At 40.7% G+C, this 22,643-nt stretch overlaps 1 protein-coding gene across 2 annotated transcripts in view; it reads left to right on the top strand.

Annotated features, from left to right (window-relative positions):
- The window catches only part of sanbr (SANT and BTB domain regulator of CSR), a 113,705-nt gene that overhangs the window by 36,761 nt on the left and 54,301 nt on the right, over positions 1-22,643 (top strand). For both annotated transcript variants that reach the window (XM_049463959.1, XM_049463958.1), the window contains exons 5-11: positions 625-872; positions 1,805-1,863; positions 8,601-8,761; positions 9,190-9,276; positions 9,429-9,539; positions 9,833-9,956; positions 10,094-10,246. In XM_049463959.1, the coding sequence (XP_049319916.1) occupies positions 625-872; positions 1,805-1,863; positions 8,601-8,761; positions 9,190-9,276; positions 9,429-9,539; positions 9,833-9,956; positions 10,094-10,246 (943 nt within the window). The remainder of the gene's footprint in view (positions 1-624; positions 873-1,804; positions 1,864-8,600; positions 8,762-9,189; positions 9,277-9,428; positions 9,540-9,832; positions 9,957-10,093; positions 10,247-22,643) is intronic.

Genomic DNA, 22,643 nt, shown 5'->3' with positions numbered 1-22,643 from the left:
CAGATGTGCTCAGTGTGAACCTGCTCTCATCCGTGAAGAGCACAGGGTGTCGAGAGCAAATCAGCCAATCTTGGTGTTCTTCGGAAATATCAATCGCCCTGGACGGTAATGGGCTGTAGGCACACCCTCATGGAGTCTGTTTCTGACAGGCCTGTTGGAGATCATTTTGCAGGGCTCTTGCACTGCTCCTCCTGTTCCTGCTTGCACAAAGGAGGAGGTAGCGGCCCTGCTGCTGGGTTGTTGCCCTCTTTTTGAACAGTGTATAAAGGTGGCATTAAATACTGCTTAAAGTGCACTTCAGTGTATTTTTTTTTCCAATAGCTTTAACAATATGTGCATCAAAATGCAATTTAGTACATTTACAAAATGCTTCAAGTGTATTAGAGATTGTACAATTCTAAATTCATAGAATTTAGATCTGGTACTGGTGTTTCAGGCACAGCTTTCTCATATTCTTTATCACTGCTAGGTCACAGAGTTGATCAAACCAAGAACCAAGAGCTAAACACTGATGATGGGCTACAGTTTCTCAACTGTATACTTTCAAGATGGCGACATTGAATTGCCCTTTATTTAATTATTATATATTTACCAAATTTTGTTTCTTTTGTTTCCATTTCACAGTCCAACCATGGTGATCCACGTGTGTGATGAAGCAAAGAACCTGAAGCAGGACTTTTCCTGTCCCCGAGATTTGCTAGTGAAAGAGATGCGCTATTTTGAAGAATACCTGTCGGTGGATACGCAGCGCTGGGAAGAAGTAGACATTTCAGTGCATTGTGACATCCAGATATTCGACTGGCTTATGAACTATGTCAAGAGAAACTCAGCTGCCCACGAACCAGGAAAACACATCGACAAACACAAACTGGGTCAGTTCACTAAGATGGCAGAGAAACATTAGTTTTATTGGGCTGCAACTAATAGGTATTAGTTCTGGGACTATTGTAAAGAAAACTTTTATGATATATTTAAAGTAGCCATATCTTTCCTCATGCTTTCTGTAGTGTACAGTCCTTCAGAATGAGTGAATGGAACAAATGTGGATTACAGAGTTTTATAAAGTACCAACTACACATCATGTAGTGTGTAGAGTGTCAGAATGGCAGTGTGAACAGTATGCAATATACAGTTTTCTGTAGTTTATTATAATAAGCATGTGGATCATATGAACATTAATAGGACATTTTAGCCCCCTACGGTTCCTGTGTTGTATTACAGTCTGGCTTGTGTAAACATTATGCAGCATTTAGTATTTATTTCATATTCATGAAATGTTTAATGTGAAACTGAAGATACTAGACTCAGGTATGTTGGGTGTTTGTTTTTTTTCTCCTATTTTAGCTCGGCCAATTGTCCCACCTATTTAGCTCCTACTTACTGGTAAAACCTCAACGCAAGGAGGGTGAAGATGCGCATGCCTCCTACCATACATATGAAGTCAGCCACCGTCTCTTTTTGAACTGCTGCTGATGCAGTATTGCCGAGTAGCATCACAGCGCACTCAGAGGAAAGCGCAGCAACTCGGTTTTGATACATCAGCTCACAGGCTTCTGAGCTGATCAACATCACCCTAGATGTGATGAGGGTCAAAAACGTCATCTATCCACCCAGAGTAAGCAAGGACAGTTGTGCTCTCTCAGGGCTCTGCCAGCTGATTGCAAGCTACATGACCAGGATTCGAACCAGCAATCTCCCTATCATAGTGGCAGCGTTTTGGACCGCTCTGTGCTCGTGTGTGTGTGTTTGACGCATTGGATGTCTGTGATGTAATTTGGTCATCCTCTGTTGTGTTTGGTTTCAGAGCCCAGCAACGTCATCTCTATCCTGATCTCATCCGAGTTCTTGAAGATGGATACTTTAGTAAGTGTGTATACTGTGTATACTTTAGTGTGTGTGTATGTGTATGTTATAGCGAAAAAAGGCAAAAGTCAATCTGTATTTTACTGGAGTCATTATTTTTAATAACATTTTTTTTTTCTTGTACTCATTTTACACAGTTATCTGTATTTTACTCCATACATTTTCAAAATAGCCTTGTTACTCATTTTTCATTCCATCTTGTTTTCATTCTGGCTTTTCATCATTTAATAAAACCCCTATCCAGATAAATCTCTCCATTCAGATAGAGTGAATATTTTAATATAACAGTGTAGTCATTATTGCTTTTAGAATGGGGGTGGGGTGTAGTGCACCATAGATTTATGTGCTCAGCCTAAGCTTTTGTCCTTAATGGCATTTTTTCCCCAGTACTTTTACACTTGAGGAAAAAGCTTGAGTTGATATTTCAACTACATAAGTATTTTTAAACCATAGCATCTATACCTATACCTGAGTAATGAATGTGAATACTTTTGACACCATTGAAAAGTAAATGTATTAGATTTTACTACGGGAATAGCATTTAGCTGTAACAGTTCTCGGTTGGGCCTTTTTAAATTCTTAGATTTAAATAGTAATGGTGGAGCTGGGTGTCTGGATGCTGTTTTAACAGAGCATGCTGCATGACCAGTGCTATGCTAATAGTTGTACAGTATGAAAGAAACGTTGGAATAGAAGTCACACATGAAAAATGCAATCTGGTCCTAGAGCTAAAACACAGTGTCAACGTGTGAAATATATGCATATAATTATAGAGCATTATAAAGCAGCCCTACCACTTTCTGTAGTGATTACAATGTCAGAATGAGTGTGTGAACTGTATAAACGTTATGAAGTGCCCCCTATCCTTATTGTAGTGTATTACAATCTGTCAAAATAAGTGTGTGAACAGTATAAATCTTATAAAGCGCCGCCTATCCTTCTTGTAGTGTATTACAGTCTATCAGAATGAGTGTGTGGATCAGAAAAACCTGATAGAGCATTATAGCACCCCTACACTTCCTGTAGTGTAGAGTTTAGATCGGTGCGCATTCTGCCCGAGCCCGACCCAACCCGATAGTCATTATAAGCCCGAGCCCAATTCTTTTTTTTTTTTTTTGTAATTAGAGCATTAAAACTGAGCTTTTTAACACGTTTTTGGCTGTTTAAAGCATCAGTAAATTAGACTACAAGAATAATGTCTGAATGACTTTCCTCTAATCTTATATAATTTAACATAGTTTAAGAATATGAAACACTTCCTGAACAAATAAATATTTTAATATTTAACATAAAGCCCAATGAACCAAGAACAATAAAGTAATTTACAATTACTTTTCTCTGTACTTTAAAATAATTAACATGGTTTAGAAGTTTATTATAAAACACCTTCTGAACGAACGAATATTTTAATATTTAACATATAGCCTGCGCCAAAATACATGGCTGTGCGCTTTATATGCAGAGCTTTTTCAGGTCAACATGCAAACCATGGCGAAGTACATTGTTAATTAGGTAATTAAAGACAAGAAAGCCTCTGTTGTTTCTGTTGTCTCTTTCTGGTGCTGTGCGAAATGAAGCTCTGCTGATGTATTTTGCAAGAAAAATAATTAATTATACAGGTACAAAATATCAGCTCAAACACTTCGTGCTGTGCTTGGAGAGAGGGGTCCAAATTAAAGATCAGTCCATCAGGGCGGTAGCATCTCTCTCCCAGGTTCTTTGTTTGAGGTCTTTAAATACCCCTAAATATCCAATCAGAAAGTTACACACACTAATCAGCTGAATACTTCAGTGTGCCATATACCTTCCAGCCTCTAATTGAAAAAACATGTGTTTAAGTTAGGGCCCACTGCAGTGTACCTTCTGGTCCAGCACCCTCTGTACCCGGTGGTCCTGATACTTCACCTCTTATATGACTCCAGGGCTTTAACAATGTTGCTCCCTTGATCTGTCTCCCATACTATTCGGTTCAAGGAGCTGGGCTGCAGGTGGAAGTTGTTGACTAGCATGCGGACTGTCTCGCGTCTGTTAAAAGTTTTCGTTTCTCATCAGAATTTTCTATGCAAGCCTTGGAAAAGGTAATGCAGGACAGACTCGGCCGAAACACGACCATGTGTCACACCAACATTTATCAACTCTTGAGCTAGCCCATGGAAGCCCTCTCCACTGACAACATAAAATGTCCTTATGTCTCTGCAGCAAAACTCCACACACTTCTCTGTGATGGCTTGCTTCGCTCTAAGTGGTACGTTTTTTAATGTGGCCAACATAGACATTGAAGGCTGACTCTTATCTTTTCTACCATGCTGGCAGGCCTTCTTCATATGCCTACTGTGTGGAGGTCCCCGTCTTTTTGCTGTGGAGTGCTAGGAGCACGCTGCACTTAACACACTTCAAGAAGCCGACAGATGTTGCTACTATCCACAACTAACTTAAAGTAGCTCCATACCTCTGATTTTCCATCACATTGGGCCAAAGTTATCTCACCTGCTGCCAATTTTCGTCTTACTTCAGAAGGCCTCATCTTCAGAAGGCTACTATTAGTAGCTACACACAGCACACAATGCGGACAAGGAGCGCAGTGCGACTGCGCAGGACAGAGCTGCGTGATTTGTGCAAAAATATATATTTTTTTTCATTACTTTGCTATTTTGTGATTATCACGCTATATATATATATATATACAGGGGTGATAGCGTTCCGGCGCCGCGCCGGAAATCCGGCGTAGCTTGGCTCTGTAAAAAAAAAAAAAAAAGCTTTCCCCATCCCCTATGAAAAGCCTTTCCTCCCCTACGTTTGACGTGTGCAGACCATTTAAAGCTCAACGCAAGCCTTCCATCCAATCAGAAATAGGACGCCGGCGGGTCTTGTTTGTCTTGGCCGCTCATGGGCTCCGAGTCCTCCGGGCATGTTAGTTGGAAAAATTTGTTACGGCCCAGATACTTCAGTGGCAGCTTAAAATTCTGCGCATTACGACTTCCTAACTGTAATAAGCAGAGGCGGAAAAAGTACTAAAAATTGTAATTAAGTAATAAAAGTACATTTACTTTGCTAAAATGCTACTGAAGTAAAAGTTAACGTGCTTTTTTTGTCTAATATATTTTTTTGTTTAGGGGCTAACGAGCTTCACACGTGATTTACTCACCCAAATAAACTTAAAGCTTAATACAGGACAGCTGCATACCAGCATGAATCGCGCATTTGAAGTGGAGCTCTGAGTTGAGTGGACGGGTTTGATGAAAAGCCCGATATATAATTTAATTAAATGTATTTAAATCATATTATATATAACAGGTGTGCCGAATTTTGAATCCCAGGCAGAATCCGACTCTCTTTTGCGTGCACACGCGTCTGGTACACATGTGGGCGCTAAAAGTTACTCTCGCGCTGTCCGTTAGTATTTTTATAATATTTCCCTCAGAACACAGCAAGATATAAAGCCAAACAAAGACTCATTTAAGACAGTGCTAGTTTAGTTGTATATAAAGCAAAAGAAAGACGGGTATTGCAGAACTAAATAACTCGTAGGACTTAATGCGCAGCGAGACGCGTCCAGCCGGGAGAGCGCACGGTGCTCAGCAGTTATATTTTCTTTATAACTGGCTTTAAAGAAATTACTTTCAAAAACACCCGTTTTAGTCTCCCATTAATTTATATTAGGCTTACAAATGAATTCTATAAAAAGGATAATAGTTTTTAAATGTAATGTGATGATATAAGTTGTCCTACATCTTACAATTACATTTGGTCACATCTAAAACACATTTAATATTGGAATAAATTATCGGATTAATCAAAATTGCAATATAAATTCCCTACTCAAATAAACATCTTAAAAACATATTATTTTTATTTTAGGCCAGCAATTATAATTTAATATAGTGTTACAGATTTAAATCAGATTTAGGTCATCATTCATCATAAAGCAGGTCTCATGTGAGCCATTTATAGAAGTCCTTAATTCCATTATATATATATTTTTTTATTATTATTTTTCTTTCCTCATTTTTACAGCGTACAGTTGGGACCAAGTCAATAAACAAAACTCTAGGTTAACACGCATATAATGCTTTACAGTTGATAACACAGAGACAGTCCTCCTGCATCAGTAAAAGGTTTATTTCATTTATTCATGACTGGAACTGATTGTATTTACGTTCCTTTGATCGCAATAACTTGAAGTGAAGCAGCTGACGAACTCCGCGGACCAATGCGCGCTCTCAGGACGCGGCATCGCGCGCTCTTACGAAGCAGCATCGCGCGGCGGGGGGTCCCGAAGCCAAGCGCAATACAGGCGAGGCTGCAGGTAGAGACGGCCCGCAAAATCTAAACACTGTATTATTTAACTATAACAATACAACAGTGTCAATGCCACCGCGTGTGATGCTCCTTGCGATTGCTTTGCTGAATTTCATAATCGGCTGAATTTTAGCTTCATCATGCGTCGTTTGTCGTCCAGTGTGAGAGGGGATGGCCGATTAACTGCCCAAACGAGCAGCCGATTGTTTCAAATATAAAAGCGAATTTCAGTTAAATAATAGCGAAGTGAAATAAAATAGATTTATCTTCAGTCAAAGAGCTTTTTTATGTTCATTTTTTCTTTCCAAAACTGCGCTTTCAGGATGTGAGAGAGAATGAGTGAGAATAAGCATCACGTGTATCTGTCTAATTCTCAAACGGCAAATCTCCTTTGTTAATCTAGGAGTAAGTCCGTGTAGTATAAATCCTTATAAATGTTAAAAATATATAGCTAGTAACTAATAGTTACTGTGCACATTTTAAAGATATTTTATGGCTGGTAAACAGAGGCAACAGTAGGCTTTCTATTCGTGATGTCTTCAGGATTTGCAAAAATAAAAATAAATGATTTTCAACGCATCATTCAAGCTTCCACAGCAGTAGAGTTTAGATTGTCAGCCGGAGCCTGACCCGATTTCCGACCCGAACTCACACATGCGCTCCTCCTCTCCGCAAAATGGAGCCTTCTGAAGTGAGGAGGAACATTACATAAGGTGAGCTAAATTTGGTCCAATGCAAAGGACAGTCAGATGTATGGAGCTAATTCAAGTTAGTTGTTGTATGAGTATGTTAAGCACAGAGTGCTATAAGCTTAAAATAAAGGCTATAAAATTAGTCTATATGCTTAAAAAATTGCGTGTTCTTAAACAATGTTAAGCATATTAGAGAAGTATTAGTATTAGAAAAGTAATTGTAAATTATTGTTGTTTTGGTTTAATGAGTGTGCAGGGCATAACGGGGCAGAACGTGCATAATCATTCCTCATGTTTAAAAAAACCACTGCATTAAAAAAAATTATGCACTCTTAGTGCTTCCTTTTCATTTGCTAAAGCAAACTACAAGCTTCAGACGCCAGTCCTGGATAGAAATTGAAGCTGAAAGCTAATCTCCGAGTTGTAGCTTGAAGAATTAGCACACAGAGGCACATAGCAGTGTAGAGCTGTTCTCTTGGCGCTGGTACGTTAATCGTGTCTCTTGGGTTTATATGAATGATCAGATAAATAGTCGTCTATAAACAAAGGTAATGTTATTTCATTAAAAAAGTATTGCTTAATTAATTGGTAATCACCTCCTCTATTTTAGACAGAGTGTAGTTACTGTACTTTGGAGTAGTATTGCCCCTTCTGACCTGTCTTGGTATGGCTGCTGCATATGCAGCTTTGAGTTAATGCATTCTGGTGTTGAAATGTTGCATTGTGGTTCAATACCCACCTCAATTTCTAACTATACTGCAACATCACAAGGCTAGAATGCATTTTTAACGGCATACGCAGGTATTCGTTTTTACAGGTAGAATCGAACGTGGCCAGTTTCTTTCAGTCAATCGTAAGTCCTATACCAAGATGGAAATGATCTCTGTTTTCGTGAATAACACTATAGACATAAGGCAAAAAATTAAAACATTATCTAAAATGTGTCACTTGACAATAAGGTCATACACAGACTATTAAATGTTTGAATAATGTATCAAAATGTATGCCTACGTTACGTCGCATAAGCAGTATGTTGTGCCCCCCTCACCCTGTTGGAACAGGAAAAAAAGTTCAGGCTCAGGATTTTTTTTCACTATCACCCCTGTATATATATATATATATATATATATATATATATATATATATAGGTGCTGTATAATATATATATATCAAAAATATCTGCTGCTTACAAGCACGTGTCCAACCATGTGGAGGAAGACACGGTTACCTCGTGTTTACTTTTCCTTAGATAATTAACTCCCATAAATTTGATGTCCCTCTTTAAATGCTGCTAATTTTCCATTCCACCTTAAAAAATATCATCAAAAACTGACACCTACATCACAGACCTTTTTTTTTTTTTGTTCGGGTCGGGCTCGGGCAGAGAATCTAAGCTCTACTGTAGTGTATTACAGTCTCTAAAAATTGTGTATGAACAGTATAAATGTTTTAAAGCACCCCCTATCCTGGTAAATTACAGTCTTTCAGAATCAGCTTGTGAATGAAGCATTATAGAGCATTATAAAGCAGTCTTTATGCCTTCTGTAGCATATTACAGTCTGCCAAAATTGTTTTTAAGTAATTGGGAACAAAAGTACTACTACTACTACTACTACTAATAATAATAATAATAATAATAATAATAATAATAATAATAATAATAATAATATTTTTTATACATCCCATGGCTAGTTTGGCCCATTAGCAAAAGTGCTGGATTGTTAGTGCTGTTTATGTGGTCCACAGGTGGAGGAGTGTATTCAGTACTGTCACAAACATATGAGCGCCATCGTAAGCACGACGTGCAACATGAGCTGCATCAACAGCAACCTGGCCAGTCGTATCGCTGTGCTGTTCACACACAACCAGGCTGACGACATCAAAGACAAAAAGGACAAGTTCAAAAGGTCGGACAAAATACACCACTGAAGTGGAAAGACCATTAATATAGCATCAGTACCTTTGATGAAATTATCAGTACCTACTGTTTAATTAGCTTTTACTGTGAAATAAATGTGCAAGTACTGCAGACAGTTAAGGCGGTTAGTATTTAAGAGATTTTAATATTATTATTTGTGTGAATGCAGCACCGTGTGTGTATGAATGAGCTGTTGGATTAACCAGCTATTGGTAAAAAAATTTGTACACCCTGCACATCAATAAGCTCTCCAGTAATGTGTCAACCTAGTAAAAACCTAGCAACACCAAAGCAACCACCAAGTACACCATAGACACTATGTAGCAACACCTTGTTATTCACCTAGCTTTCAAGCAAGAGTTTTGGGACAACAGGAACTGCAGTCTAATTAATATTTATGTTTTGTTTTGATTCCAGTAAGTTGTTTCAGAAAAAGATTGAGAAGCTGTTTGATCCTAATTATGAAAACCATGACTCTCCAGGAAATGCTTCTACACTGTACAGGTCAGACATCTGCTATAAAGGTCCACTTGATGACACACTGCCATTATAAGAAGAATGTCCAGATATTATTATAATGTTTTTTATTGGGGTTGGATAATACATAATATTCTTATATTATCTCTTTCTCTCTCTCTCTCACTCTCTCTTTTCAGGTGTGGTCTTTGCCTTAAGCTTTTGACCAAAGACACTGAGAAGAAGATCTCTTGTGTTCCAGGCAAAATTAACATTAACCCTCGAGGGAACATCATCTATACACACTCCCGGTACACAGTGAAGAGTGTAGCTTTAACATTACCAGAGCAGCTTTTAACAGACAACACTACATTCTTCTCACTGTTCAGATGTACTCTGTTTAGATCAAAACTGAAAACGATTTCCAGTGCAAATAAATGAGTGTTTAATTTCATATTAACACTAACACTGTTAATTTAACACTGACAAATATGCTGGGAAACACCTGTGACTAGGTCAGACTGCCGATGTGTTTCATCTGTATGGGCATGTTGTCTGGTTCATCTACAGTATGTGTTGTATGTTATGCGATGTCTTCTCTTAGACATAAGGGCTGGGACATTCATGAGTATCTAAACAGCCTGTATGAAGAGCTGAGATCCTGGGTGCTGGTCTACTGGAGGATCTGGGGCACCATCAACTTCCTCACCTGCTCTCACTGTAAACAGGTAAACACACTTGTTAACACATGCACCATGTTCCTATAGATTTTGGTACCTGCTGTAGAGTTTATGTGGTGGACGTCTTGTTTTGCCCACACTGTAGAATGGTGTGTGTGTGTGTGTGTGTGTGTGTTTTGCTGCAGGTGTTCCTGTGCTGTGACCTGGCCCAGTGCAGGTATCACCCAGAAGCTGTGGTGTACCCAGGCATGGGCGCAGACCGCAGCTGGCATGGTGCTGGATTTTATCCCTGCTGCAAGCAGAGGGCTCTTCGCTTTGACCCTGCTGCCATGCCCAGGGTGAGCTGGAACCATATAGAAGTGTTTAGTCAGAATGACCTACACCCATTTAGAACCGAAACATTTATGCCCATGATTATGGCATCACATCAGAGTCAAAAAATTGTGGGTGTGCTGTGTTCTGCTGTAGACTAAAAACATTTGGGTGTTACATTAAAAGATAAATATGACACAAAAAAAATCTACATTTCAGTTTTTATTTCCAGGTATTTACGTCTATGCCTGATACACAATTTAGAATATAGCACCTCCTGTCTGAACCCACCTATTTTTCTTGTGAGCAAAAAGACTGGAACAGATGAGCTTAATAAAAGACTTAATACTTAGTTGCAAATACTTCGCTTGCAGTAACTGCATCACTAACTTTCTGTATTTTTCTTCTGTGATTCTATTTGATGCTAATTATCTTGCTGCATGATCTATCTTTCTTTAGATTCACAGACAAAATGTTTCTGTGGACTTTTGAGGTCAATAAAGATTAATAAGCCTGTCCCAGAAGCCATGTAAGCCCAAACCATGACACTACCTCCACTATGTTTTACAGATGAGCTGGTGAGTTGGAGATCTTGAGCAGATCCTATCTTTCTCCACACTTTAGACTTTACATTACACTGGTAAAGATTGATCTTTGTCTCATCAGTCCATAATCAGTCCATAAGCTTGTTTCTGTACTTCTTGGAAAATTCCAACCTGGTATTTCTATTCCTTCTGCTGATTCATGGTTTTCATCTTCTGGTGAAGCCTCTGTATTTTTGTTCATGAAGTCTTCTGTGATCAGTAGATTGTGATATCTTCACTCCTGCCCTCTGGAGGTTGATGCTGATGTCACAGTTGTTTTAGGGTTTTCTTATTACAGCACTCAATATGTTTCTGTCATCAACTGCTGTAGTTTTCCTTTGTCTATCTGTTCATCACCTGTTATTTAATACACCAGTAATGACTTTCTTTTTCAGGACATTCCAAACAGTTGTTTTGGCTATAGACAATATTTGTGCACTGATTCTGATTGATTTTCTATCTTCTCTCAGCTTCACATCCGTTTTTCCACCCACAGACAGATCTCTGCTTTTCATGTTGGTTACTCCCCTAACTATAAAAGCACAGTCTGCACAGATAAAACCCAAATCAGGAACAAAGTGTAGACATACAACGCTATTTATTGTTTGAATAATTAATGTATCAGGACACACCTGTCCAACAAAACACACCTGACAGTCACATGTTCCTATACTTTAGCTCACAAGAAAAATGTGTGTTCAGACAGAAGGTGCTATCTACTGAACTGTGTATTAGATCCAGATTTAAATACTTTGAAATAAAAACTGAAATGTTGATCTTTTGTATTCCACTAATCTTTTAATGTTAAATTGGATTGTTTTCAGTCTACAGCAGAAATAAATGTACTGACCTCACTGTTCCAATACTTTTGGAGGGCACTTTATGTCCAGAGAACTGTGTAGAGCTGCATAATCATGTCTATTGTGAGCAAAAATCCCATAGAGCTTTTTAGACCTGGCAACCTACAGTAAGAACAGCATACGTAGAATAGGGCTGCACGATATGAAAAAAAATGACATCACATTGTTTTTTTTATGCCGATATAGCGCAATATTAAACAATGCAGGAACCGTGACGGCACCAGCCTCACCCGCACGCTGTCTCACGACAGAGATCCAGACCGACGAAGTCAGCTCTTTAACTCAAAGAAAACAGCAAAACAAAAATAATTAAGCATTTAAAAGGTAAATATAAGTGTTTTTCTGGGATTAAAACCATGATCTTGGCTGTAACAAGAAATATCTGCGCAAAACTGTGTGGATGTCTGCTGCTGCTTACAAGCATGTGTCCAACCATTGTTACCTCGTAATTACTTTTCCTTAGATAATTAACTCACATGAATTTGCTGTCCCTCCTTAAATGCTGCTAATTTTCCAATCCACCTTAAATGCTGCTGTCGTGGCAGATACTATTTTCAGCTCTTTTAAGGTTGAACAGAACATTGAAATGGAAATACACGTTCTGTTTTATTTGGATTGTTTGTGATTTCTGCACCAAGCAGAAATTTGTAAAACACTTAAAACTCTATCATCTACTACAGTCTAAAAAGGGAACAGTGTTTTAGTGCAGAGAAATTTTGTTTTAATGCAGGGAAACTGTTAAGGTGGAATGTAAATGGGTTTTAAGGCGGAAGGGAAAGTGAACAAGAAACTAAAAGCTTTATAAGCTGCAGTAAGTAGACCTAGTGAAGAATTAGTTACTATTAGTTTTAAACTGATGTATTACAATTTTTTAATGTAAGACTAATTTTCTATCTTTTTATTAGGCTACTTTATAAATTAACAATAGCCAAGCTTTTTAAAAGGCATTAACCAAGCTATATAAATGCATTCCTATATCTTCCCTTAACATTTAATATTGTAGTCCTAGTGATTAAAATATGTGAATGAGATGGAACAAAAGCCTTATCTACAGTGATTTTCAGTTACATTGTTATTTTCTATTTAATTAGAATTAAATAACAAATGATTCCTGTAGGAGAGATCATGTAGAATATGAATTAAAATTGAATGGTGAGAAAGCTAATGAAAGCTAGCAGCCAATAGCATTGTGTGTTTTTTTGCAGGACTAACTGTGGATTTTGCTGTATCATGTATCATGATATATTCCTTAATTCCAATGTAATTTTGATATTGATATAAAGGGCCCTATTTGAACGATCTATAGCACACTAGGTAATTGCGCTTTGCGCAGCTGGATTTAGGGGCGTGTCCTGTGTCTTTGGTATCTTGAGGGCGCAAAAATACGCCTTGTGCAGCTCCAACGGCACAAAGGGTGGGTTTTAATTCCCTTAATTATTCATGGGTGTGTTTTGGGCGTAACGTGAAATAAACCAATCAGTGTGTCTGTAGTCATTACCTTTAAGACACAGGAGCGCGCTGACTTCTGTTTATTCCTATTTTAAGAGCGCATAGGGAACTGACTGTGCGTCAGGCTGTGAAAATACACCAGCAGCTTATATAAGAGAAGAGTAAAGTTATTTTATTCTTTATTCTGTTTATTGTTTATGTAAAAACTGGGTTTGCAGCGCCGAGTGGTCCAGCGGTCTAAGGCGCTGCCACTATGAGCAGGAGGTCGCAGGTTCGAACCCCAGCTCATGCAGCTTTGCCATCAAGCTGCCGGCGTCAGAGGGAGCAAAAATTGGCCCTGCTCCCTCTGGGTGGGTAGATGGCGCTCTCTCCCCACATCACTCCTACGGTGATGTCTGCAGCACAGGGCGTCTGTGAGCTGATGTACCGGAGCCGAGCCGCTGTGCTTTCCTCCAAGAGCGCTGGCTGCTCGGCAATGCTGCATCAGCAGCAGCTCGAAAAGAAGCGGTGGCTGGCTTCACGTGTATCGGAGGAAGCATGTGTTAGTCTTCGCCCTCCTGGTGTGTTGGGGCATCACTAGTGATAGGGGGAGTCCTAATGAGTGGGTTGGGTAATTGGCCGTGTAAATTGGGGAGAAAAATGGGAAAAATTAGAAATAAAATTATTTAAAAAAAAAAAAAAATGGGTTTGCAACACTGAATATTAATCAAGCAATCAATTATTTACACTGGAGGGGGACTCTCATTTACAGTTTAAAAGGGATTAAAAATATTTTTAAAAAGAGAAATAAAAACTGTTTACTATAGACAATTAAAATATATACGTAAAAAAGGAAAAATCTGAAAAATTAAAAAAAATTATGATTTTAAAAAGATCATAAACATTGACATAAAAAGTAAAGAATTTATATATTTTGAATAACATAATAATAGTAGTGAAATTAAAGTAAAATTATAAGTATGATAAAAAAATATATCAAATTTATAAGAATAAACGGTACCACTTTAAAATAAGACTACCTTTATAAAGGGTTTATAAATGGTTTACAATTAGTTTATTAATGGTTACTAATTAGGTTGTTAATGCTTTAAAAAACATTAATAATCAGTTACGTGGCTGTGGGTTCACTATTTGGCAAACAACAGGTCTACGTACATTTCTACGTATATGTTATAACTGATTATTAATGCTTTTTAAGGCATTTACAACCTAATTAGTAACCATTAATAAACTAAACCATTTATAAACCATTTATAAAGGTAGTCTTATTTTAAAGTGGTACCGAATAAACTAAGAACATGGGAATCATGGGGAAAAAAAAAATATACATATATTTAATAATTTGATTAATAAAATAATAAAAATAATTAAAATGAATAATATAAAATATAAACTCATTAAAAAACTAATTTAAAACAATCACAGACTTTCTGATAGTGTGCAGAATAATAAAAGTTTCAGTTTCAGTTAATTTCAGTTTCAAATCAATGCAAGAGAGAGAAAGAGAGAGAGAGAGAGAAAGAAAGAGAGAGAGAGAGAAAGAAAGAGAGAGAGACTTTTGACTTTTAACTACTCTTTATTCTAAATCACGTGTCAAAAAAAACATCATCCAATTGGATTCAACTCATAAAAAGTCATGAGATAAATAAATAAATACATACAGCATTTTAAGAACAAATAGAACCAGCAGCATTAATCATTAAAAACAAGAACACAGTAAAATCACAATCAGAGTAAAATAATCAGAGCAACTCTGGTGCAAAAAAGAGCTCGCCCTCCTCCACTGAGCATACAGTCTCCTCACAACACCACACCAGCTGAAACTTCTCCAGGTCATTCATACTTTTATAAAAGTTAAAATCAATCTTTACGCGTGCTCTGACTAGCCGTGTGAAAATGGGCATTGCATCATAGTCTGTGTCTTGTTCTGCTTTGTTTTTTCTGCTGATGTAAAGTTTTGTCTGTCCAAGAATAAAATTTATCAACTGACACTTATACCTGTGAGTCTGGGTATATTTAAAAGGATAAAAATCTGAGGTGTAAAATGATCATTAAAATTCATAAAAACAGTCTGTAAAAGTCCAAAAAGAGGACAGAGTCTAAAACAATGCATAAAAGCATGAAACACTGTTTCTCTTAGTGGACAGAAGGGACATGTGTGTGAAACCACAGGGTTTAAAACAGAGATAAAAGAGTTTACAGGGACACTGCCATGAAGGATTCGCCACTGAAGATCTGCTACTTTCTTAGTTAACGGCGGCTTGTATAAAACTCTCCATTCTGGCCTAGTATCTACATCCAGCCCCAATTCTCTTTTCCACGGAGTGTCCACCCTCCCGTCCAACCTTTTCTTATTCAGGACTTTTACACAAGCTCTATATAAGAGCTTCCCACTGACTGTGCTCAGTTCCATACCAGCCTCCCCCTTACACTTCAACAACACGCCCCCACACTCCCCCAGGTTTGGGGTGATGGTGCAGGTAGGGAATGGGTCAGCTTCGTCAGGCTCAACCCCTGCAGCATGGTCCTTCAGGAGGGACAGCTCCTCAGCTGAGAGAGCTGATCTCCACCCCTGCAGGATCCGGAGCGCCACACGCCGCAACCTCATCCCTAGGTGTGCTGCCAGGTTTTCTGCACTATTAAAATCAGGTCCCACCAGCCTCACGAGCTGCCTAATAGTCATCACCCCAGCTGACACCAAGTCTTTAGACAGGACAAGGGAGTTATGAGTAGATAAAACCACGAGCACCATAAATCAAGGGTTCCTCTAAAAGCCAGTAAAGGGATGAGCATCTTTCTCTGTACCATTTAAAAAAGTCCCAAATCTTAAAAAGTCCCCTATAAAATGCTGGTAAACCAGTAAAATGCAATTTCTTAGAATCCATTAAAAACAAAGTCCTGTCCAGTCCCAACCCCTCAACCGTTTTTAAAATTCTGTTTACAACAACTCTCCATACCGTGTCCACTGGGCCAGTGAGCAGCTTCTGTATAAACTGAAGCCGAAAGGCAGCAGTTCTACTGGCCAAATGGACTAGCCCCTGCCCACCTTCCTCTTTGGGCAAATGGAGAACTCCCTGTGGAACCCAGTGCAGTCGGTCCCAAAAGAAGTCCACCAAGACTGCCTGGATATTGGAAAGCAGACTAGGTGGGGGGTCAACACAGGTTAGTTTATGCCACAGAGAGGATGCAGCCAAGTTATTAATAACGAGTGCTCGTCCCCTGTAAGACATTCTGGGCACCAACCATTTCCATTTTAAAAGCTTACCCTTCACTTTCTCTAAAAAACCCTCCCAGTTTTTCACCATAAAATCACTGTCCCCAAGATACACCCCCAAGTATTTAAAACCCCCCCGCTTCCAAGTGAGACCCTCTGGAAGTTTGGGTTCCGTACCCTTCCAGACTCCAACCAGGATCGCCTCACTCTTGTGCCAATTAATTCGGGCAGAAGATAAAACATTAAAATCATTCAGTACTTTATGTAAAATGTTAACCTCAGCCTGCGAATTTAATAAAACCACGAGGTCGTCAGCGTAAGATGACACACAAAGGGACGTGTCACAGTTGGGGATTTTAAAACCTGAGAGTGACTCTCTGAGTTTACAGAGCAGGGGTTCTATGGCGATGGAGTAAAGAAATCCTGACAATGAACATCCCTGTCTTATGCCTCTGGATACTGTAAAAGGGGCACACAATCCACAGTTAACTTTCAGCACACTCTCAATATCACAGTACAACACCTTGATCATGGCTATGAAACCAGAGTTGAACCCAAAATGCTGTAGAGCATTCCATAAGTAGCTGTGTTCAACCCGGTCAAAAGCCTTTTCCTGGTCTAAAAATAACAACCCAGTCTTTAAGCCCAAAAGTCTGGAGAGGTCCAAAATTCCCCGAATTAGATGTACATTGTCAAAAATTGACCTGCCGGGTACACAGTACGTCTGGTCAAGGTGAATGATCTGCCCCATCACCTTCCCCAGTCTAGCAGCTAAGGCTTTAGAGAGCAGTTTGCAGTCAGTGCACAATAAGGAAACAGGACGCCAGTTCTTCAGCTCCGTGAGGTCACCCTTTTTAGGCAGTAGCGTGAGGACGGCTCTCCGGCAGCTTAATGGAAGCTTTCCCTCCACCAAGCTGCATCTAAGCACGTCCAGCACGTCCTGCCCCAACACCGACCAGAAAGCCTTGTAGAACTCTACAGGGAGTCCGTCTATACCAGGAGCTCTACCATTCTCCATGCCTTGGAGGGCAACATGTAGTTCTTCCAGTGACAGCTCCCCATCCAGCTGTTTTGCAGCCTGTTGTGTCACTTTGGGCAGATGTAAAAGGAAACCTTCCTCCACCTCCCATGCATCTGCTTGCTCACAGGTAAACAGCTTTGAGAAAAAGCTGACTGTCCGCTGGCGAATTTCAGCAGGCTCCGAGAGGAGATCCCCTGATTCAGATCGCACAGCATGCATAAAACGCTTCTGTCCGTTTTTCTGCTCTAGACCAAAGAAGAACTTAGATGGGGCGTCTATCCTCTAAAGCGTGATCGGACCAGCGCCCCCTGTACTGTAGCACCCAGCAGGTCAGCCAAAGTGGCATTTTTTCTTTTGAGAGCTCTAATATGCTCTCGATTTCCTGTGGCAGCACCCAAATTCTGGAGCTCTGCCACCTCACTCTCCAGAGCTGCAAGAGATCTAGTGATGTCCCTAGTGACACTAAGAGTGTACTGCTGGCAGAATACCTTTATCTGAGTTTGGCAATGTCCCACCACTGCTGTAAAGAGCTAAAAGAAGACTTCTGTAGTTTAAAAACATTCCAAAAGAATATAAAATATTCTCTAAAATTAGCATCATCTAAAAGTGCAGTATTAAAATGCCAATAAGCAATCCTGGGTTTCACACACGATTTCCTGATGTCACACTGAACCATAAAATGATCAGTAAAACCAACAGGAATAATACAACACTGTGTAAAAACATTTAAATGATGCTTAAAACCATAAAACCGATCTAGTCTTGCCAGTGAGAGCATGTTATCTTTTATATGTGTCCATGTGTACTGCCTCAGTCCTTTGTGAAAAGTTCTCCAGATATCACACAGTTCATGGGTTTCTATTAACTCACACAGTCGTTTGCGAGAAGGAGTGTGTGGTTCAGTGTGATTCCGGTCCAGTGTATCAGCAGTACAATTAAAATCCCCGCCCAAAATTAAAAACTCACTAGGAGTGCACTGTGCGAGTACCTCACTCAACTTATCTAATAGGAGCATCCTCTCCACCCCCACAGTCGGTACATACACATAGATAAAAACAAACACATTGTTCTCAAAACATGCCCTCACCTTTAAAAGCCTCCCACTGACCACTTCCTCAACATCATAAGAATATGGAATAAAACCCTGAGAGAATAAGATAGCCACACCGGCACTTTTTGAACTTAACACTGCGAGGCCACCCCAGCCCTCAATCCAGTCTGCACAGTTACTATCATCACTGTGAGTTTCCTGGAGAAATGTTACATCAATTCTTTTTTGTTTAATTAACTCAAATATCTTTGCTCTTTTCTCACAGTCTCTCGCACCATTTACATTTAATGTGGCAATCTTAAAACCATCCATAAAATAATAGTTAAAAGAAAACCACCAAGTAATCCAAACAATAAAAAATATAAATAAATTAAACCACGTCAGTACCATCATCACTATTTACTTCTTTTTTCAGGTCAGTCAGCATTTTACTCAGTCTGTACTTTTCTGTCTTGGTAAAGAACCCCTCCCTTCTAAAGTGCCGAACATCATTAAAAACTGCTTTTTATCAGGAAATAACTCTGTCAAACTCTCATTCCTTTGTCCTTTAGAGCGCTCTAAAAACAGTTTAATGTCAGCAGCTGAGTACATGGGCTGGAAGAGCTCTTCCTGAGACCCTACTGACCAAACTGAATCTGACTGACCACCATCAGCATCAGAGACATCAGCATCAGTAACCACGTCATCTTTCTTAACCTGTTTATTAGCTTTACTCTGAGCTGTCTTCTTCCTCTTACCTGTAGTTTTAAACACCGGGTCTGTGTCCATCACTTCCCCCTGCCCCAGCACTGCTTCCATCCCAGAGTTATCAAACAGTACCTCAGTGTTTTGTCCATCATCCCGGGGATCACCAACACCGCGTCCGCCTGCTCCTCCTCGGCAGGTGGTACCGCCGGTGTGGTGAAAGTCAGTCCCTACATAACATCACCGGCCATGTCCCGGTGCGACTCCACCTCAGCCTGTTCTCCTGCAACAGGTGGAGTGTCCAGCAGCTCGTCCGTTGTCGGCGCTGACTGCTCACCCGGAGCCGGCGTCCCGGTTACCGACGCACCCGACGGTCCCGCCACGTCCGCAGGGGGAACGTCCGCAGCGGGCACGAACGCGCCCGGTCCCGCCGCCTCCTCGCTCACCTCAGCCCTGGCCCTTATTTCGGGGCAAGCGCGGATGAGGTGAACTGCCTGTCCACACCCAAAGCACTTTAGATCAGCGTCCGATGAGATGTAGACAGCATAGTCAAATCCATCCACTCTCAGCTTAAAAACCAGGTTTAGATCCTCAGCTCCGTCCTTCAGGACCATGTAGACCAGCCTCCAAAACGAAACCAAGTGTTTTATCAGATGAGACTTACAGCCGAGTGAGATCTTCTTCACCGTAGAGACAACTTTTCAGAATCAAGACAGTTCTTTTACCAGCAGTTCGTCTTTGATGAAGGGGGGGACGTTTGAAATGATGATTTTTTTAGCCAGGGTACTGAGGGGGTGTACAGGTGTTAGCTGGTCCTGAATCACGACTCCAGTTTGGATCAGTTCATTGGCTTTCTCTACAGAGTTCAAAAACAAAACCACAGCATTATTCATCCGGGAGGCGGACACGATGTTACTGTGTCCGATCACATCTCCCACTGCCAGGCAGCACTCCTCCACGCTGCGCCGGCACCCCACCTTCACTCCATGCCGGCGCTCGCTCCCACTTCCGCTCATGCGCAGAGAGAGAGAGAGAGAGAAAGAAAGAGAGAGAAAGAGAGAGATATAGAGAGAGAGAGAGAGAGAGAGAGAGATGGAGGGATGGACGGATGGAGGGAGAGAGGGAGAGGGAGAGGGAGAGGGAGAGGGAGAGAGGGAGAGGGAGAGGGAGAGGGAGAGGGAGAGAGAGGGAGAGGGAGAGGGAGAGGGGTAGGGAGGGACGGGGGAGGGAGGGACTTTTTTGACTTTTAACAACACTTTATTATAACTAAATCATGTTATAACATGTAAAAGTCATTTTTGGCCATCTCGGCCATTAAAATCATCATTAAAATCAGGACATTATGTCACAAAAGATAGATAAATAAATAACATGACTTTTTTTCTTTTTTTTTACTGAAATTGAGGTGCAAAGCAGAGCTCATCCTCATAAACTGAGCACACTGCATCCCCACAGCACCACACTGCTCTAAAAGTCATAAAATCAGACATACATTTATAATAATTAAAATCAATTAAAACCCTGGATCTGACAAGTCTAGAGAGGATTGTTACTGCGTCGGTGTCAGCTGCTTGAGCCACTTTGTTCCTGCGACTAATGTAGACCATCAACGTAGCCTGACCAAGGATAAAATTTATTAGCTGACACCTGAACCTCCCTCTCCGCACATATTTAAAACCCAGGATAAAAATCTGAGGGGTAAAAAACACATTAAGAGCCGTAAAAACAGAGTGTAAAACCTTAAAAAGGGGACGTAGCCTAAAACAGTGCATAAAAGCGTGAAACACCGTTTCCCTCTGAAAACAGAAGGGACAACCTTGAGTGACTTCAGGATTTAAAATGGAAATAAAAGAATTAACAGAAACAATACCGTGTAAAATCCTCCACTGCAGGTCAGCCACTCTCTTAGTTAACGGTGGTTTATACAGCGCTCTCCATTCTGGGTGAATCTCATCACTGAGACCCAGAGCATCACGCCACGGTGTGTCTGCTCTGGTCTCCAGTCTTTTTCTGTTAAAAACTTTCATACAGGTCTTGTACAGTTTTTTTCCAGACACGGAACTGAGATCCATGACCGGCTCCTCTGTGCTGTCCAGGAGCGGTCCCCGACAGCCCTGATAGTCCGGAGTGATGATGACCCTGGGAAAGGGGTCATCTCCATCAGGGCTGAGTTCTCCTGTGCCAAAGTCCGTTATCAGAACCCGCTCCTCGGTGGACATCGCAGACCTCCAACGCTGCAAGATCTGGGCCACGACTCTAAAGGACCTCACCCTCAGACGCACCGCCAGGTTCTCCACTCCGTCCAGCCCAGGCCCTGCAACCTCCACCAGCTGACAAAGCGTCATGACGTTCGTGGAGACCAGCATCCTGACCAGAGAGGGGGAGGTCCAGCTCGTCACATCCAGTCGTGACCCATAGACCAAAGGCTCCTCCAGGAGCCAGTACAACGAGGTAATCCAGTAAAATCCAGTGTTTTAGTGTCCATTAAAAACAGAGTTCTGTCCAATCCCAATCCGCCCACCATTTGTAAAATCCTGCATGCCACTGTTCTCCATACCAAGTCCTGTGGGCCGGTGAGCAGTCTCTGTATGAACTGGAGGCGAAAGGCAGCAGTCCTGCTGGCTAGGTGGACCAGACCTTGTCCTCCTTCCTCCTTGGGCAGGAAGAGAACTGCCTGTGGTATCCAGTGCAGTCAGTCCCAGAAGAAGTCCACAAGTAAAGCCTGAATGCCAGCAAGTAGGTTCGGTGGGGGATCCACACATGCCAACTTATGCCATAAAAACGAAGCAGCAAGATTATTTACAATTAAAACCCGACCCCGATAAGACAGCTGATGGATTATCCAGTTCCACCTATTGAGACGACCCTTCACCTTCTCAATAGTTCCCTCCCAGTTCTGCTTTTCGTATTCGCTGTTTCCCAAGTACACTCCCAGATATTTAAAACCACCCATCCTCCATGACAACCCAGGCAGTGCGGGTCCCCCACCAGGCCATTCGCCCACTAAAACAGCAGTGCTTTTCGTCCAGTTCACTTTAGCAGATGATAAAATCCTAAAATCATTTAAAACATCCACTAAAACATCAATGTCACTCTGAGAGGTTATCAGGACAGTCAGATCATCTGCATAAGCAGAAAGGCGTAGAGGTGTGCTACAATTCGGGATGATAAATCCAGAGAGCCTCTGCCGCAGCTGGCAGAGCAGAGGCTCGATAGACAGGCTGTATAACATTCCCAAAAGAGCACACCCCTGCCTGATACCTCTGTGAACATTAAAAGGAGCGCATAAACCACCGTTTACTTTTAGTACACTTTCTATGTCACTATACAAAACCTTGATCATGGCTATAAAACCAGGGTTGAACCCAAAGTTCTCCAGAACTTTCCACAAATACTCGTGTTCAACCCGGTCAGAAGCCTTTTCCTGGTCCAAAAATACGAGACCAGTTTTTAAACCCAATAGTCTGGAGACGGCCAAAACATCCCGAATTAAATGAACATTATCAAAAATAGACCTGCCAGGCACACAGTACGTCTGGTCAAGGTGAACCAGCTGCTCC

Source organism: Astyanax mexicanus, chromosome 14, assembly GCF_023375975.1.
Source record: "Astyanax mexicanus isolate ESR-SI-001 chromosome 14, AstMex3_surface, whole genome shotgun sequence".
Lineage (NCBI taxonomy): Eukaryota > Metazoa > Chordata > Actinopteri > Characiformes > Acestrorhamphidae > Astyanax > Astyanax mexicanus.
This window is presented reverse-complemented; position numbering and strand designations above follow the sequence as displayed.